The following is a 19,605-nucleotide window of genomic DNA, read 5'->3' as shown; positions in this document are numbered from 1 at the left end:
TGTCCAGCCACTGTGAGTGCGTATCCACAATGACTAAGAGACACGAAAGATTCATCACAGTTAATGTGTAATTGAGTCCAGGATTTATCTGGCTAGTCCCACAAACGTTGGGAGCTGCTAGCAGTAATTTACGACCTTGTTGGCACCCAGGACACTGCCCCACCAATGCAGCTTTGTCTGCATCCAATCCTGGCAACAAGACAAAATTTCTTGCCAACATCTTGGTTTTTGACATCCCTGGATGACCCTGGTGGAGTTCAACCAATAACGGGTGGTGACTTTTGTTCAGGACAATCAGTCTTGCACCCCAAAATGCCATCCTCTATAATGACCTGGTCTCAATGGGTGATGGCCTTTTTGCTTCCCAATCACTACCAGCCATTTTTTAGTTTTGCCAGGTTCAGATCATCTTGTGTCCACAGGCTGATATTGCCAGCAGTGACCAGAAGGGTGTCCAGGAAGTTTAAAACCAGAACGGACACTTCCAGTGGCAGCACTAGTGGTATCTGCCAGTGGGTGGTGGCTGAAGGCAGCCCTGATGGTATTCTAACTCATAATTTTATGCACTTAAAATGAGAGCCCACCACTGAATTCGACCTGAGACTTTGGGTGGCATGGCCTTGTCCTCTATGAGTAGCCATAGCAGGGGCTTGTGGTCCATTACTATTACAAATTTACATTCATAAAGGCATTGGTGGAACTTTCTCACAGCAAAGATGACTGCTAAACCTTCCTTTTCTATCTGGGCGTATTTGCACTCTGCATCAGTCAAAGTCCGAGAAGCATATGTTGGGCGTTCCTCTCCATTGGGCCATCTGTATGCCAACACCATCCTGATACTGTACAGGGAGGTATCACATGTCAGCACCAGATCTCACTTGGGATTGTATTGTGCCAACACTTTAAATGATAATAGTTGCTTCTTCATTTCCCTAAAGGCTACGTCTTGGCTACAAGACTGCAACGTTTTCAATAGCAGATTTAAAGATGCCAAGATGGAGGCCAGGTTATGTATGAACTTTCTGTAATAATTCACCAATCCAAGGGAACACCTAAGCTCCAGTACAGATTTGGAAGCCACGCACCTTTGATCGCCCTCACTTTATCTTCTAAGAGTGTGATCTGGTCCTTTTGAGTCTGTAGTCCCGATATGTTGCTTGGGGTGCCTGGAACTCATATGTTTCCCTCTTAGGTGTAAGCCTGCCTGGGAGAAAATCTAAGGACTATGTTCAAGTGCTCTAAGTGCTCTTTATTGCTCATCCCTGTTATTAATATGTAATCCAGGAAAATGGCAACTTGGGGTAGACCTTGTAAAATGTTCTCCATCATCCGTTGAAAAATGGCACAGGTTGATGATACCACAAATGGTGGTCTTGTATATTGATATAAACCCTGATTATTGTCACACGAAAAGTATTGTATTGCGAGCTAATCAAACCAATCATATCTTACATAAGTACATCAGGGTAATGGAACAGAATGCAGAATATTGATGAAGCTACAGAGAAGATGCAGGAAAAGATCAACTCTAATATATGAGAGATCCAATCATAATTCTGATAACAGCAGGGAAGAAGATATTCTTAAATCTGTTGCCACGTATTTTCAAACTTTTATATCTTCTGCCTGATGGAAGTGGGTGGAAGAAAGTACAGAGGAACCTCGATTACCTGGCATTCAATTGTCTGAATTTCAGATTATCCGAACAAGATCGCAATGTAACGATGCTTGGCTAATCTGTGTTATCCAGCATTCAATTATCCGAATAAAATACTCTCCACTCTGTATTATCTTTGAATTTGTTGGCTGTTTTCCATGGCAGCAGAATGTATAGACGGAATCAATGGAAGGACATTTATTTAGAATGCTGATGACTGTTTTACAATGTTACTGACTGTCTCAGGTACATTGGTGGAATTTGTCACAGCTTTCAAAATGTAAGCAGTGTTCTGACAGCAGATTGCTGGATAAGGATTGGCCTGAAGGTTCCTCTGTGAGATGTAAGATCCTAATAAAATGACTTTTTTTCCAACTTTGTAGACACAGTGCAACAACCAGGCAAGAAAAAGCCTCAAGAGAGAGATGTGTAGTTGGAACAACATTGAATTAGCACTGTCTGTGCTCTAATTAATGCCCACTTCAGTTATTTATTCCACGAAATAGCCTTATATCCCAACACTTTTACGATGATTTCATAAGCCATTTGCAACATTGTAGCTAGATTTCCTGAACACTGACAGGACTAAAACTGTGAATACATTCTTTATAAATGTATTTTCAATTCTGCTACTGGGAATGCACAGGAAATGTCTTTCCAATCTTACTAAATATTGCAAGATGTTCTTCAGTGGAATTTCACCATATTGCAATCTTAAAGATTTTCTGTATGGTCACATAACCAGATTCAGTAGGATATTCAAAGAACTGCTTCAAGGAGACATACAAATATGACATGAAGGCCCAAAACATCAATTCTCACACTTGCAAGGCACTCAATGGAAACAGAGGAAACCTGTAACATTTTAGAGCCAACATAAGCTGCTTTGAAAATAGGTGGCTACAGCAACTTGTCATCAGATGTCAACACTAAAGCAAACCACAATGACATCTAATAACCACGACATACATGTGGCAGCACCTGCCTCTCAGACTGATCTCTTTAACCAACAAAAATGCACCTTGTGAATCTATCCCACACCCAGTGGATTTGCTCTGTTCCATGTGATTCTATCCCACACCCAATGGATTTGCTCTGTTCCATGTGAATCTATCCCACACCCAGTGGATTTGCACTGTTCCATGTGAATCTATCCCACACCCAATGGATTTGCTCTGTTCCATGTGAATCTATCCCACACCCAGTGGATTTGCACTGTTCCATGTGAATCTATCCCACACCCAATGGATTTGCTCTGTTCCATGTGAATCTATCCCACACCCAGTGGATTTGCTCTGTTCCATGTGATTCTATCCCACACCCAGTGGATTTGCTCTGTTCCATGTGAATCTATTCCACACCCAGTGGATTTGCTCTGTTCCATGTGATTCTATCCCACACCCAGTGGATTTGCTCTGTTCCATGTGATTCTATCCCACACCCAGTGGATTTGCTCTGTTCCATGTGAATCTATCCCACACCCAGTGGATTTGCTCTGTTCCATGTGATTCTATCCCACACCTAGTGGATTTGCTCTGTTCCATGTGAATCTATCCCACACCCAGTGGATTTGCTCTGTTCCATGTGATTCTATCCCACAGCCAGTGGATTTGCTCTGTTCCATGTGAATCTATCCCACACCCAGTGGATTTGCTCTGTTCCATGTGAATCTATCCCACACCCAGTGGATTTGCACTGTTCCATGTGAATCTATCCCACACCCAGTGGATTTGCACTGTTCCATGTGAATCTATCCCACAGCCAGTGGATTTGCACTGTTCCATGTGAATCTATCCCACACCCAGTGGATTTGCACTGTTCCATGTGAATCTATCCCACACCCAATGGATTTGCTCTGTTCCATGTGATTCTATCCCACACCCAATGGATTTGCACTGTTCCATGTGAATCTATCCCACACCCAGTGGATTTGCTCTGTTCCATGTGGATCGATCCCACACCCAATGGATTTGCTCTGTTCCATGTGAATCTATCCCACACCCAGTGGATTTGCTCTGTTCCATGTGATTCTATCCCACAGCCAGTGGATTTGCTCTGTTCCATGTGAATCTATCCCACACCCAGTGGATTTGCACTGTTCCATGTGAATCTGTCCCACACCCAGTGGATTTGCTCTGTTCCATGTGAATCTATCCCACACCCAGTGGATTTGCTCTGTTCCATGTGATTCTATCCTACAGCCAATGGATTTGCTCTGTTCCATGTGATTCTATCCCACACCCAATGGATTTGCTCTGTTCCATGTGATTCTATCCCACACCCAGTGGATTTGCTCTGTTCCATGTGATTCTATCCCACACCCAGTGGATTTGCTCTGTTCCATGTGATTCTATCCCACACCCAGGGGATTTGCTCTGTTCCATGTGATTCTATCCTACAGCCAGTGGATTTGCTCTGTTCCATGTGATTCTATCCCACACCCAGTGGATTTGCTCTGTTCCATGTGGATCGATCCCATACCCAATGGATTTGCACTGTTCCATGTGATTCTATCCTACAGCCAGTGGATTTGCTCTGTTCCATGTGATTCTATCCTACAGCCAGTGGATTTGCTCTGTTCCATGTGATTCTATCCCACACCCAATGGATTTGCTCTGTTCCATGTGATTCTATCCCACAGCCAGTGGATTTGCTCTGTTCCATGTGATTCTATCCCACAGCCAGTGGATTTGCTCTGTTCCATGTGATTCTATCCTACAGCCAGTGGATTTGCTCTGTTCCATGTGATTCTATCCCACACCCAGTGGATTTGCTCTGTTCCATGTGGATCGATCCCATACCCAATGGATTTGCTCTGTTCCATGTGATTCTATCCTACAGCCAGTGGATTTGCTCTGTTCCATGTGATTCTATCCCACACCCAGTGGATTTGCTCTGTTCCATGTGGATCGATCCCATACCCAATGCATTTGCACTGTTCCATGTGAATCTATCCCACAGCCAGTGGATTTGCTCTGTTCCATGTGAATCTATCCCACACCCAGTGGATTTGCTCTGTTCCATGTGATTCTATCCCACACCCAGTGGATTTGCTCTGTTCCATGTGAATCTATCCCACAGCCAGTGGATTTGCTCTGTTCCATGTGAATCTATCCCACACCCAGTGGATTTGCTCTGTTCCATGTGATTCTATCCCACACCCAGTGGATTTGCTCTGTTCCATGTGAATCTATCCCACAGCCAGTGGATTTGCTCTGTTCCATGTGAATCTATCCCACACCCAGTGGATTTGCTCTGTTCCATGTGATTCTATCCCACACCCAATGGATTTGCTCTGTTCCATGTGAATCTATCCCACATCCAACGGATTTGCTCTGTTCCATGTGAATCTATCCCACATCCAATGGATTTGCTCTGTTCCATGTGAATCTATCCCACATCCAATGGATTTGCTCTGTTCAATATGAATCTATCCCACATCCAATGGATTTACTCTGTTCCATGTGATTCTATCCCACACCCAATGGATTTGCTCTGTTCCATGTGAATCTATCCCACACCCAATGGATTTGCTCTGTTCCATGTGAATCTATCCCACATCCAATGGATTTACTCTGTTCCATGTGATTCTATCCCACACCCAATGGATTTGCTCTGTTCCATGTGAATCTATCCCACAGCCAATGGATTTACTCTGTTCCATGTGATTCTATCCCACACCCAATGGATTTGCTCTGTTCCATGTGAATCTATCCCACACCCAATGGATTTGCTCTGTTTCATGTGAATCTATCCCACATCCAATGGATTTACTCTGTTCCATGCCATTGCCTTATAGAGATGGAAGGATATCAACAACCATACAGCAAAGACCATAAGCTAAATGATTGTTTATTTGTACCATCTTTAAACCTCTTGTTTATGCTCCTAATGACTTCTCATAATGACTGTGGCATTTGTGAGTGTAGGCCTGAAGGGATCATGATACAACCTGATTAGTGTTATAATAGAATTGGGGTTATTAGGCACAGTGTACTTTGTAAGAGAGGGGTTTATGCAGTGACCCTTGCTGAAAAATACTTTGTTGGCATTGGATAGAGGCACCATTCAGCATTCCTTCTTCACAAAACAACATAATCACCTTCAACGTGATTGATGATAGAGTACAACTAGGAGGTCCATCTGTACCCCAGTGAACTTATCTGAAGTCAGTCTGATGGCATTTCCATTGACTGTGTCTCAGCACTATTATCTCTGAGTCAGAGGTTTGTCCCAATCCAGAGACATGAATGGGAAATCCGGGCTGACATTACAGTATTGTGAGAATGCTGCACTGTCAGATGTGTTGGCATTTGGATCAGATGTTGAATATATTGATCTTATCTACTGCCTAAGATGAATATAAACGATCACATGCACAATTTTGAAGAAAATTAAGTTTTTTCTGAATACCCCAGCCAATATTTATTCCTCAATGAGCATCATTGAAATAAATGATCTGGTCATCACCACGCTGCACTTTTTTGGGGGATCTTGCAGTGCAATTAAGAAAAAGACTACTACGTTTCCTACATTACGATAGTAATTTCATGTTGAATCTATTCACACATGTTGTAAAGCACTTCAATCCATCCTGAGGTGATGAATGGTGCTATGTAAATGCAAGTTCTTTCTTTCTTACACTTATCATTCAGGGTAGAAATGACAATAACAAACCTTTCTCAACTCACTCTTGAAGCTGCTCTGAGAAGGTGAAAAGGAGCATGATAGTAGCCCAGAGACAACTCCACACTCTGAAACCTCCTCCTGCTTGATGTTTAGAGAAATGTCTAACTTGTTCAGAATTGCCCACCCCCACAACAGCATTGATACTTTGGTGACTCAATCTGCACCTCACCATCAAACACACGCTGTTACTCCAATGCATGACATAGACTCATAAAGCTGTACAGAAAGGAGACAGACCCTTTGGTCTAACTCGTCCATGCCAACCAGATACCTGAACTTAATCTAGTCCCATTTGCCAGTATTTGGCCCATATCCCTTTAAACCCTTCCTGTTCATATACCAAACCAGATGCCTTTAAATTGCCTTTTAATTGTACCAGCCTCCATCACTTCCTCTGGCAGCTCATTCCATTTGCCTCGCAGGACCCTGTTAAATCATACCCTTTTAACTTAAACCTATGCCCTCTAGTTTTGGATTCCCCTATCCTGGGGAAAGACTTTTTCTATTTCCCCTATCCATGTCCCTCGTGATTTTATACACCTCTATAAGGTCACTCCCTCAGCTTCCGAAACTCCAGGGAAATAGCCTCTCCCTATAGCTCAAACCCTTCAACCTTGGCAACATCCTTGTAAATCTTTTTTCAGCCTTTTCAACTTTGACAACATCCTTCCAAGAGCAAAGCCACCAAATCTTAAGAGAACTATTTTGTAAAAGGGAAATTTTATATTTTTTTTCTATTCATTCAGGGTGATGCTGACTGGACCACCATTTATAGCCTATCCTTAGTTACTCTTGAGAAATGATGATAAGCTGCCTTCTTGAACTGCTGCAGTGAATGTGCTATAAGTAGACCCATAATTCCATTAGGGAGGGAGTTTCAGAATATTTATCCAATGACACTGAAGGAACAATGACACATTTCAAGGTCAGGATGTTGAGTGGTTCGGAGGTGTTGGTGTTCCCATGTATCTGCTACTAATGTCTTTCTAGATGCAAGCAGTTGTGGGGTTGAGAAGGTGCTGTCTCAGGAATATTGGTGAAATTCTGCAGTATAACTTGTAGATGGTACACACTGCTGCCACTAGTCATCATTGGGCGAGAGATTGAATGTTCATGGATGTGCTGTCAATTAAATGAGCTGCTTTGTCCTGGGATGCTGTCAAGCTTCTTGAGTGTTGTTGCAACTGCACCCATCCAGACATGTGGGAGAATATTCCAACAGATTCCAGACTTGGGCCTTGCAGATGTTGGATAGGCTTTGGGGAGCAAGGAGGTGAGTTATTCATCACAGTATTTCCAGCCTCTGACCTGCGCTTGGACCCACTGTATTTTTACAACCAGTCCATTTTTGTTTCTGATCAATGCTAATCCCCAGAATGTTAAAGGTGGGGGATTCAGTGACATTAATGTCATTGAATGTCACGGGGGATGGTTAGATTCTTCTTGTTGGATTCGGTTATTGCCTTGCCCTTGTGTGGCACAAATGTTATTTGTCATTTGTCAGGCTATACCTGAATACTGACCAGGTCTTGTTGCATTTGGACATTGGTTTGGTATCTGTGGAGTTGTGAATGGTATGGAACTGGATAGGAGAACCTTTCACATATTTCTCTCCTTTTAATTCTAATTCTGTTGACTTTCTGTCTTCACTCCTTTAACTTGAAGATTCAGGGAGACAAAAATAAACCTGCTTTATGAAAACAGAAAGCCATTTTACAGTTAGGTCTGTGTCTGCCAATTTTCCTGCTCCAGTGTGATGTTTCAGATGGGAGACGTACGCAATGCCTTATGTGTACGTGTCCCCCTCACAAACAAGTGAAGTCAATGGGACTGAAGTTAATCCAGGTGCTAAGGTCCATCTGAAATGCTATTGAGTGCCCCAAACACCTCCCTTGGGAATCAGGAACCTAGCTCTCTAATGGTGAACCTTTCCCAGGATTTGAGAAGTCGGAAATTCATGAAGGGCAAATATTTTACACAATGAGTGGTTTGCGCGTGGAATGAATTTCCTGAGGAAGTGGTGAATGTGGATATAATTACAATGTTCAAAAGACATTTAGATAAGTACATGAATAGGAAAGGGTTGGAGGGATATGAATTAGGAGAGGGCAGGTGGGACTGGTTTAGGTTGGGATTATGTTCGGCATGGACTGGTGGATTGAAGGACCTGTTTCTGTGCTGTATAACTCTACAATTTGTCTTTAATCCAACCAGCACTATCTGAGGAATGGTGATGGTTGCCATCACCAGTCAGGATCAGTGAAGGACTCAGGCCATAACTAAGTAAGGGCAGAATGGTGGCTGCAGGTTGGGGATGGCGCCAGCAGCATGATGATGGTTATGGAGAGTTTGTACCCCCATTGTTCTCTCCTCCCAGTGCTTGGTCCTGACAATCACAGACTCAGCCTTGGGGCCTACAAGCAAACATGAAAAATGTGTTTTTAGGTTTCCACATGATGACAGTCCCAACCTTTCTCGGTTTAACATCAGTGTCAGCAGGATGAAGTCTCCAAGTATGCATTGGTTGTTCAATTAAATGCCTCAGTTAAAAGTGTGGTGGTAAATCTATCCATTAGTCTTCCCACTCAGACTTACACAGGCTAAAGAGTGGAAAGTGATGGGACCAATATCTGGCACCATCCAACTGATTAAATGCAACCCCATCCTCCTAAACCTCCTGAAAGAGTGGAGAGAAACGAGGTGTACTAAATGTATTGTCACTTTAGTTAAAATTACAGCTGCAGCTGCAGAAGTGAATCATTATATGGTTTAAAATTATCAGCTTTCAAAATTTTCTCTTACACTGTTCCTTGTTTGCAGTCACATTTCTAAAATAAAACAACATTCCTCAAAGATAAAATGGAAAAATCCATAACATATGTCATACATTATGGCCTCTTTTTGTTCAAAAAGGGGCTTTGACAAAGACTATTACTCCATGTCTGGATCCAATCTGCTCTGTTTAACACAATGAGAAACTAAAGTGACATAAATTTAAAACAGACCTCAGACACAGTGGGATCATATTATTTGCAGTCAGCCTTGACGTGACTCATTATGACAGTGCTCCAGTAGGTTCCTCACTGTATCATGTTGTTGAAACTGACAGAATCTGACATACCTCACTTAACATAAAATAAAGCCGATTAGTTGGAGTGAATTTCATAGTTTTGAATATAATTCTGTAGTGCTCTTTCAATATTTAAATTTGGAATTGTTCTGGCATCTTTGTGCTATGGAGCACAAAAGTTTTAATGATTAATGTTTATAACTGATGGTTAATAAACCAACATAGGTTGGATTCAAGGTTTCTCACATTAGGGAATTATCTCACCTGAAAACCAAGTTTTGGTGAAATAATGAACACGGCGAAAACATGTCCTTTGTTTACCATAACCAATAGAACTGTGAAAAGGCAAACAGATTTACAATTTTAGTGGAAATACTAAATATTGGGAATTAGAGTCATAGAGATGTACAGCACAGAAATAGGCCCTTCGGTCCAACCCGTCCATGCCGACTAGATATCCCAACCTAATCTCGTCCCATCTGCCAGCACCCACCCACTCCAAACCCTTCCTATTCATATACGCATCCAGATGCTTTTTAAATGTTGCAATTATACTAGCCTCCACCACTTGCTCTGGCAGCTCATTCCATGCGTGTACCACCCTCTGCATGAAAAAGTTGCCCCTTAGGTCTCTTTTATATCTTTCCCCTCTCACCCTAAACCTATGCCCTCTAGTTCTGGACTCCCCCCACCACAGGGAAGAGACCGTGTCTATTTACTCTATCCATGCCCCTCATGATTTTATAAACCATACCTTTTATAAACCATATAAGGTCACACCTCAGCGTCCAATACTCCAGGGAAAACTGCCCCAGCCTGTTCAGCCTCTCCCTATAGCTCAAATCCTCCAATCCTGGCAACATCCATGTAAATCGTTTCTGAACCCTTTCAAGTTTCATAACATCCTTCTGATAGAAAGGAGACCAGAATTGCACGCAATATTCCAAAAGTGGCCTAACCAATGTCCTGTACAGTCGCAACATGACCTCCCAACTTCTGTACTCAATACTCTGACCAATAAAGGAAAGCATACCAAATACAGGGAGCATGGAGTTAAATGGAAAGATAAGCGGCAAGATATCATATGTGCAGGCAGATTTAAACTTGAGACAGACTGGGAATGCAGCAAAAAGGAAGGACATCTTATGACTTCCAATATCTCTAATGATGTGGGAGCTGGCTGATCCCATTGTGAACGGCAGTGACCACATCTGCAGCAAGTGTTGGTTGCTGGAAGAACTCCGGATCAGAATTGATGATCTGGAATCTGAGCTTCAAACACTGCGGCACATCCGGGAGGGGGAGAGTTACCTGGATGCTTTGTTTCAGGAGGCAGTCACACCTTGGAGATTAAGTAATGCACATTCAGTTAGTGATCAGGGACATCAGAATGTGACTGTAAGTGAGGCAGGTAGGGGGAACCGGAGTTCAGGAGTGGAGGAGCCTCAGCCCTTGACCTTGTCCAACAGGTACGAGATTCTTGCTCCCTGTACGGATGAGGAAAAGGGCTCTGGACAGGATGAGCCAGCTGACCACGGCACCATGGTGCAGAAGGCCATTCAAGAGGGGGGAGCAAAAAGACAAGTAGTTGTTATAGGGGATTCTATAATTAAGGGGACAGATAGTATTCTTTGCAAGCCGGACCGGGAGTCTCGCATGGTGTGTTGCCTGCCCGGTGCCAGGGTTCGGGACATCTCTGACCGGCTTGAAAGGATATTGGAACGGGAGGGGAGGATCCATTTGTTGTGGTCCACGTTGGGACTAACAACATAGGCAAAGCTAGGGTGGAGGACCTGTTTGGGGATTATTGAGCACTAGGAAGGAAATTGAAGTACAGGTCCTCAAGGGTCATAATCTCCAGATTACTGCCCGAGCTACGTGCCAATTGGCACAGGGATAAGAAAATTAGGGAAGTAAACACGTGGCTAAGGGATTGGTGTGGGAAAGAGGGATTCCACTTCATGGGGCATTGGCATCAGTTTTGGAACCGGGTGGATCTGTACCGTTGGGACGGTCTCCACCTGAACCGATCAGGTACCAATGTTCTAGCGAAGAGGATAAATAGGGTGGTCAGTAGAACTTTAAACTTCTGAGTTGGGGGGAAGGGAAAGTGAAAGCGACAGGGAGTATGGAGTTAAATGGAAAGATAAGCGGCAAGATAGCAAATGTGCAGGCAGACTTAAACTTGAGACAGACTGGGAATGCACTAAAAGGAAGGATAACTTAGGACATCTTATGACTTCCAATATCTCTAATGATAAGAAAGTTAGCATTAAGGCACTTTACCTGAATGCTCGTAGCATTCGTAACAAAGCAGACGAACTAATGGCACAGATCATCGTGAATGATTATGATGTGGTAGGCATCACAGAGACAGGGGGGTCAGGACTGGCAGTTAAACATCCAAGGGTTTTCAACTTATCGAAAAGACAGGGAGGTGGGCAGAGGGGGCGGGGTTGCCTTGTTAGTTAAGAACAAAATTAAATCTATGGCACTGAATGACATAGCGTCAGATGATGTGGAGTCTGTGTGGGTGGAATTGAGGAACCACAAAGGCAAAAAAACCATAGTGGGAGTTATGTACAGACCTCCTAACAGTGGTCAGGACCAGGGGCGCAACATGTACCGGGAAATAGAGAAGGCATGTCAGAAAGGCAAGGTCACGGTGATCATGGGAGACTTCAATATGCAGGTGGAGTGGGTAGATAGTGTTGCCAGTGGATCCAAAGAAAGGGAATTCATGGAATGCTTACAGGATGGCTTTTTGGAACAGCTTGTCATGGAGCCCACAAGGGAGCAGGCTATTCTGGACCTAGTGCTATGTAATGAATCAGACTTTATAAAAAATCTTAAAGTAAGGGAACACTTAGGAAGCATCGATCATAATATGGGAGAGTTCAGTCTGCAGTTTGAAAGAGAGAAGGCAAAATTGGATGTAATGGTGTTACAGTTAAATAAAGGTAATTACGAAGGCATGAGAGAGGAATTGACGAAAATAGACTGGAAGCAGAGCCTAGCAGGGAAGACAGTAGAGCAAAAATGGCAGGAGTTTGTGGGTAAAATTGAGGACACTGTACAGAGGTTCATCCCCAAGAAGAGAAAGATTATTCGGGGAGGGATTAGACACCCATGGCTGACAAAGGAAGTCAGGAAATCTATCAAAGAAAAAGAGAGATCCTATAAAGTGGCCAAGAGCACTGGGAAATCAGAAGATTGGGAAGGCTACAAAAACAAACAGAGGATAACAAAGAGAGAAATAAGGAAGGAGAGGATCAAATATGAAGGTAGGCTAGCCAGTAATATTAGAAATGATAGTAAAAGTTTCTTTCAATACATAAGAAACAAGCGACAGGCAAAAGTAGACATTGGGACACTTCAAACTGATGCTGGAAGCTAGTGATGGGAGATAAGGAAATAGCAGGAGAACTTAATAAGTACTTTGCATCAGTCTTCACAGTGGAAGACATGAGTCATATCCCAACAATTAAAGGGAATCAGGGGGCTGAGTTGAGTATGGTTGCCATTACAAAAGAGAAAAGCTAAAAGGTCTTAAAATTGATAAATCTCCTGGCCCCGATGGGCTACATCCTAGAGTTCTGAGGGAGGCAGCTGAGGAAATAACGGAGGCGTTGGTTGAGATCTTTCAAAAGTCACTGGAGTCAGGGAAAGTCCCGGATGATTGGAAGATCGCTGTTGTAACCCCCTTGTTCAAGAAAGGATCAAGGCAAAAGATGGAAAATTATAGGCCAATTAGCCTAACCTCGGTTGTTGGTAAAATTCTAGAATCCATCATTAAGGATGAGGTTTCTAAATTCTTGGAAGAGCAGGGTCGGATTAGAACAAGTCAACATGGATTTAGTAAGGGGAGGTCGTGCCTGACAAACCTGTTGGAGTTCTTTGAAGAGGTGACAAGTAGGTTAGACTAGGGAAACCCAGTGGATGTTATCTACCTAGACTTCCAAAAGGCCTTTGATAAGGTGAGGGCTCATGGTGTTCGAGGTGAGCTACTGGTATGGATTGAGGATTGGCTGTCTGACAGAAGGCAGACAGTTGGGATAAAAGGTTCTTTTTTGGAATGGCAGCCGGTGACAAGCGTTGTCCCGCAGGGTTCAGTGTTGGGGCCGCAGCTGTTCACATTATATATTAATGATCTGGATGAAGGGACTGGGAGCATTCTAGCGAAGTTTGCCGATGATACGAAGTTAGGTGGACAGGCAGGTAGTACTGAGGAAGTGGGGAGGCTACAGAAGGATCTAGACAGTTTGGAAGAGTGGTCCAGGAAATGGCTGATGGAATTCAATGTGAGAAATGTGAGCAATGGAAAAAAGAATACAAGCATGGAATACTTTTTAAACGGTCAGAAAATTCATAAAGCCAAAGTACAAAGGGATCTGGGAGTGCTAGTTGAGGATTCTCTAAAGGTAAACATGCAGGTTGAGTCCGTGATTACTAAAGCGAATGCAATGTTGTCAATTATCTCAAGAGGGTTGGAATATAAAAGCACCGTTGTGCTAATGACACTTTATAAAGCTCTGGTTAGGCCCCATTTGGAGTACTGGGTCCAGTTTTGGTCCCCACACCTCAGGAAGGACATACTGGCACTGGAGCATGTCCAGCGGAGATTCACACGGATGATCCCTGGAATAGTCGGTCTAAAATATGAAGAACCGCTGAGGATCCTGGGATTGTATTCATTGGAGTTTAGAAGATTAAGGGGAGATCTAATAGAAACTTACAAGATAATACATGGCTTGGAGAGGGTGGACGCTAGGAAATTGTTTCCTTTAGGCGAGGAGACTAGGACCCGTGGACACAGCCTTAGAATTAGAGGGGGTAAATTCAGAACAGAAATGCGGAGACATTTTTTCAGCCAGAGAGTGGTGGGCCTGTGGAATTCATTGCCACAGAGTGCAGTGGAGGCTGAGACGCTAAATGTCTTCAAGGCAGAAATTGATAAATTCTTGATATCACAAGGAATTAAGGGCTACGGGGAGAATGCGGGTAAGTGGAGTTGAAATGCCCATCAGCCATGATTGAATGGTGGAGTGGACTCGATGGGCCGAATGGCCTTACTTCCACTCCTATGTCTTATGGTCTTATGTGCCATTCACAAACTTAGGGACTGTTCCCTTCACACTAAGATTTAGCTCACTTAGGTAAATCAAGAAAAGGAAGAGACCCAGTACAAACCCCTCAACTACACAACCACTCCGACCCAAAAAATTACCATCCATTGGTTGGCATGAATGAGTTGGACCAAAGTTCATGCTGTGCAGTTCTATGACTCTAATACTCTGCTTCGTATCCCTCAGCTATTTTTTCATTCAAGTTGCTACTGTCCTTTTTATTCCATGAGCTAGAATTTGTCCAACATGTCTAATGTGTGGCATTGTGTCAAACACCTTCTGGAAATAAATGTGCACATCACCAACCTTACCCTCATCAATTCTCTTTGTAATTTATTCAAAGAGCTCCAGAAGACTGTTGGCATGACTTCCACTTATCAAGTGCAAAAATCAATAAATATTTTTCCATGTGGCTATTAACCCTATCCTAAACAACTACTTCAAGATGATTTACACCACCCAAGTTAAACTGATTGGTCAGTAATAACTCTTTAAGGTACTTGGTGTAGTGTTTGTAATTCTCCACTCCTATGATACCACCCTTGAGTCTAAGAAAGATTGAAAGACCATTGCCCATTCCTCTTCAACTTCCACTTCCTCTTTCTTCAATATCCTTGGATACAACTCACCCAGTCCTGGTGCCTTCTCAACTTTTAAATATGAACAGCTCATCCAATACCCCTTCTCTATCAATTTTAAACTCTGACCGACTTTCCTCATTTGTCATCAGGGCCTGGGCAGCATTTGCCTCATAGATAAAAACAGATGCAGATTATTCATTAAACATCTCTGCTATTGCCTCATGTCTTGATGTCATATCCTCCTTCTGGTTCTAATGGCCCTAATCGCCTTTTAACACCCTTTTACTATTGGTGTTCTTTGAGAAGAGTTGGGATTTTCCTTATGTTATCTGGACTTCTTTCTTTTGTTAACCCTCTTTGCTTTTCATAGTCACTTTTTCATGTCCTTTCTGAAGCTCTGCATTTAGCTTATTTTTTCAACTGCATTCACTACCTGACACCTGACGTAAGCTCAGTTCTTCTTCTTTGACTTCATTTCTATCTCCTTTGTCATCCAGTCCTGGATGGGACCCGAATCCAGAATGTTTAGCTTAAAGGTTTGGGACATTGTGCAGATCTCCAGAAACAGCCATATTTTCCAGCCATAATTATAGGAGAGGTCAGGAGATAGAAACTAATGGTGATTTTAATCCGATCAATCCAGCTACACAAGAGTTAAAATCAGACCCCTAAATGTGTTGGAAAACAAACTGGAGTAAAATATGTTCACAGAGCTAATTTATAATCAGTCTGCTTAGATGGTGGGCCTCAGTGAAATGTTCATTTCCTGATGAAGGGCTTTTGCCCGAAACGTCGATTTTGCTGCTCCTCGGATGCTGCCTGAACTGCTGTGCTCTTCAAGCACCACTAATCTACAGCATCTGCAGTCATTGTTATTATCTGTTCATGACTACTCTTGACCAAAACATTCAAAAAGTGGAAGTGAGTGGAATCCCGCACAGCTGAACCAAAGTACTCCTAGGATTTCTCTAGGTTCTGTTTCTTTTTTGTGTTTACTTGTGCCTGGATTCAATCTATCATGGAAAAGCTGCTCTTACATCACCCTCAGATGTTATTAAATTATTTTGAATTGTTAAGCACTTGGTATCGGAGTTCCATGTGCTGAAAGTCACTGCAATTCAAGTGAGTTTCAACTTCTGACCTGTGGTACTTATGTTCCTCAGACAACATGCTCAAAGCAGTCAACAAAAGAGAGTCAACATACCTATTCTTTATAAGCTGTTCAATTGATTCACGTCAGCCTGTTGCATAATTGCTATCATAATTGCTACTATGGTTAGCCCATAATTAATCTCAAATGTTGTGCTATTGACCACTTCCACAGAGGCAATTAAGATGTGCAATAAATGCTGGCCTTGCCTGCAATATCTGTATCCCATGAACAAATTAAAAAGATTGCACAGTTTAATCATGACTCAATCAGTGATTAAAAATCCGATTAAAAATACCATTTCAGCTCCCCTAATGGTTCAACAAGCATATCTAGTGACAAGCTGAGTTACTCAGACTATTAAAGGGACTAATTCATTTCTAGTCTATGCTTAGTTACCTGACCTTTGGTCACACTGTAGGTGGGAGTTCTAAAATTAGCCTCAACCCCTTCCCGAGAAGAAAATCAATCAGGTGGTCTGCTCATGGTCACTATCTGAAAGTAAGTGTGTGTGAAAATAAGGCAAAGATAAAACTGAGCTGAGCTACAATCCAACTATAAATGAAAGAAGTACAGATGCTGAAAATCAGAAACAAAAGCAGAAATTGCTGACAAAGCTCAGCAGGTCTGGCACCATCTATGGAGAGAAATCAGAGTTAACATTTCAGGTCCAGTGACCCTTCCTCAGAACTGGACCACAATTAAGCTGGCCGTCAACACACACATTCAAGGCTTAATGGTCACTGAAGCAGACACTGGTGCCTGCATATCATATCCCTGCAAGGGATCATGGGTGAGGAAGGGAGAGGGCAGGGAAGAAAACAGCTGTATTTTCTCATGTAATGTTTAAATAAACGAATGCAAGGTCATTATTCCAGATTATTATTATTTGATTTGCCTTATGAAATCTTGATATAGTCTCCTTCCCTCCATGCCAGTTTAAAAACCCCAAGAGAGGGGCCTGGTGTTAAGTTGACTGCTCACCCTTACTACCTAAATAGATCACTCCCAGAAATATCTCCAATAAAACTCAACTTGAACGAATTACAATTAATCTGATAAATGCATACACTATTTTGATAAGATACGCATTAGCAAATGCAGGAAGTTTCAAATAATAAATTACATTTGTATTGGGATCAAGAATATACGTTAAAACCAAAATAGTGGAAGTAAAAGAAATTGTTGAGATTTTGCTTGAACAGTTCTGCGATAACAAATCTCTTAGCATTGTGTATTTAATATCTGAATAGATAAACTCTTAAGTAATAGAATCATTGAACTGTTATTACCTGATGAGAGATGAGGAGGTAGGGGATTGAGATCTTTATCCACCATTTTCTGATGCAAAGCTCTCAAGCTGAATGGCTCCACTGTGAAAGGCAAAGTGCCAGTCAGCATCGCATAAGCATTCACACCACTGAAAAGCAAAATTCAAGTTTTTAGCACATGTACGATCATAAACTGGATAGAATTGTTATTTCCTTCACTTCCCTGACCACATCCACCACCCTAACATATCTCTGATATATCAAAAACCACTATCTTCCCTGATCCATGTTGCAATTGTGAACTCATAGTCATTGCCAATCCACCACTTCGCAACAACAGCTACCCACACAAACACAGCCCAGACTTATTAATTTTGGGATATATGGGAGAGAATAGGGGCTCTTGAAGTGCAGTGGTAATGTCTGTACTCTGAACCAGGAGCCCTGGGTTCAAGTCACACCTACTGCAGAGGTGTGCAATAATATCATTGAACAGGTTGACTAGAAAAATATCTTTTCTGTGCATCAGAATCACTCACAATCACTTTCCCTCTCTTATTGAGGGTTATACTGACCACTTGATCACATTGTAAAAATGAAAAAAAAAATTAAGAGAGAAGGGATCTTGTGGTGCAATAGTGGTGTCCCTATGTTTTGAGCTTGGAGACCTGGGTTCAAACCCTACCTGTTTCAGAGGTGTGTGATAATATCTCTAAACTGACTGATTAGAAAGCATACAAAAAGAATAAGAGAGATTTCATTGAAGTGTAAATGATTCTGAAGGGGTTTGCCAAGGCAGGCACCAAGAGGTTGTTTCCATGGGCAGGAGAGTCTAGAAAGTAGGATAAGAGGGTAATCATTTAGGATTGAGAAGAGGAGAACTTTTGTTCATTCAAAGGATTGCAAACCTTTGGAATTCTCAAAATTGTGATCACCCTATTGTCGATTACTTTTAAGGCTGGGATGGACAGATTTTTAGTCTTTCATGGAATTACGGGATAAGGGAAGTGGGCAGGAATGTGTAGTTAAAGCTCTAGGTCAGCCATATTAAATGGCAGAGCAGAGTCAAGGAGTAGTGTGGTCTACTCATGCTCCACTATCCTCTGGCCTTGCTATTAGTTTAAAAGAAAAAGAAAAACTCCAATTTGGCCATTGACATTGGTTTAGGTCTGTAACAGGAAGATTTCAATCATTAGGTAGAGCTGGGAGAGTTTTAACTGTAAAATATGATTTGGGAATTATCCATGCATCAGAAAACTAAGTGCAATCATAATATTCAAAATGACTCACAAATGCACTGAACGCAAAACAAGAGTTCAAATCTTAATCAAAATAAAGATACAATATTTTAAAATATTATTCAACAAATATTTTTGAGGCAATAACATTGTAGATGTTTGCTTTCATTGAATGAGTACCATTTAAATCCAATTTAAAAAATGGTTAAACCACTTACATTGACCATATATCCACTTTGGGACCGTATTTCTTGCGTGCTAATAACTCTGGAGCTGCATATGCTGGACTCCCACACTGAGTGCTGAAGGGGTCAGAATAACCCAAGATACCAGCACAGTTACTCAGTCCAAAATCTGGTGAATTCAAGGGGTGGAGTATCAAGATAAGGGTGAATTTTTACAATCATAATCAGTCACACAATATAATTTATGATGGAAAAATTTTCATTTCCTGAATAATATTCAGACTTTTGCAAATGTGCAGATAAAATGCATATAAAATATTTCATTTTCTTAATCTTATCAACTTACAGTCTCATATTAGCAACAATTATTCGAATCTTACTACTAAAATTAAAGAGTGGTTAAATTCCATATTCAACACAATTTCTGTTTTAACCTACAATCTATTTGTGCTTATTCAAAGTCACTGCCCTCCCACAATGAATGGCATTTCAAGTGTAGTTGAATATGTTGATAGAAATTATATCTATAACCAACAGTTCACCTTTGATTATTTACACCCAATTCACTATTCATAAATCTCAGAATACTGCTCAATCTTCCTGAGCAGAATATTTGCTTCACAGTTTACTGTTTAACA

At 41.9% G+C, this 19,605-nt stretch overlaps 1 protein-coding gene across 2 annotated transcripts in view; it reads right to left on the bottom strand.

Moving 5' to 3' along the window:
• The window catches only part of hunk (hormonally up-regulated Neu-associated kinase), a 76,163-nt gene that overhangs the window by 36,725 nt on the left and 19,833 nt on the right, over window positions 1-19,605 (bottom strand). For both annotated transcript variants that reach the window (XM_087992604.1, XM_087992605.1), the window contains exons 4-5: window positions 19,001-19,136; window positions 17,566-17,693 (exon numbers count right to left, since the gene is read on the bottom strand). In XM_087992604.1, the coding sequence (XP_087848730.1) occupies window positions 17,566-17,693; window positions 19,001-19,136 (264 nt within the window). The remainder of the gene's footprint in view (window positions 1-17,565; window positions 17,694-19,000; window positions 19,137-19,605) is intronic.

This window comes from Chiloscyllium plagiosum, unplaced genomic scaffold (assembly GCF_037043375.1).
Source record: "Chiloscyllium plagiosum isolate Xiang-an unplaced genomic scaffold, Cpla_swu_hap1 HiC_scaffold_12, whole genome shotgun sequence".
Taxonomy (NCBI): Eukaryota; Metazoa; Chordata; class Chondrichthyes; order Orectolobiformes; family Hemiscylliidae; genus Chiloscyllium; species Chiloscyllium plagiosum.
This window is presented reverse-complemented; position numbering and strand designations above follow the sequence as displayed.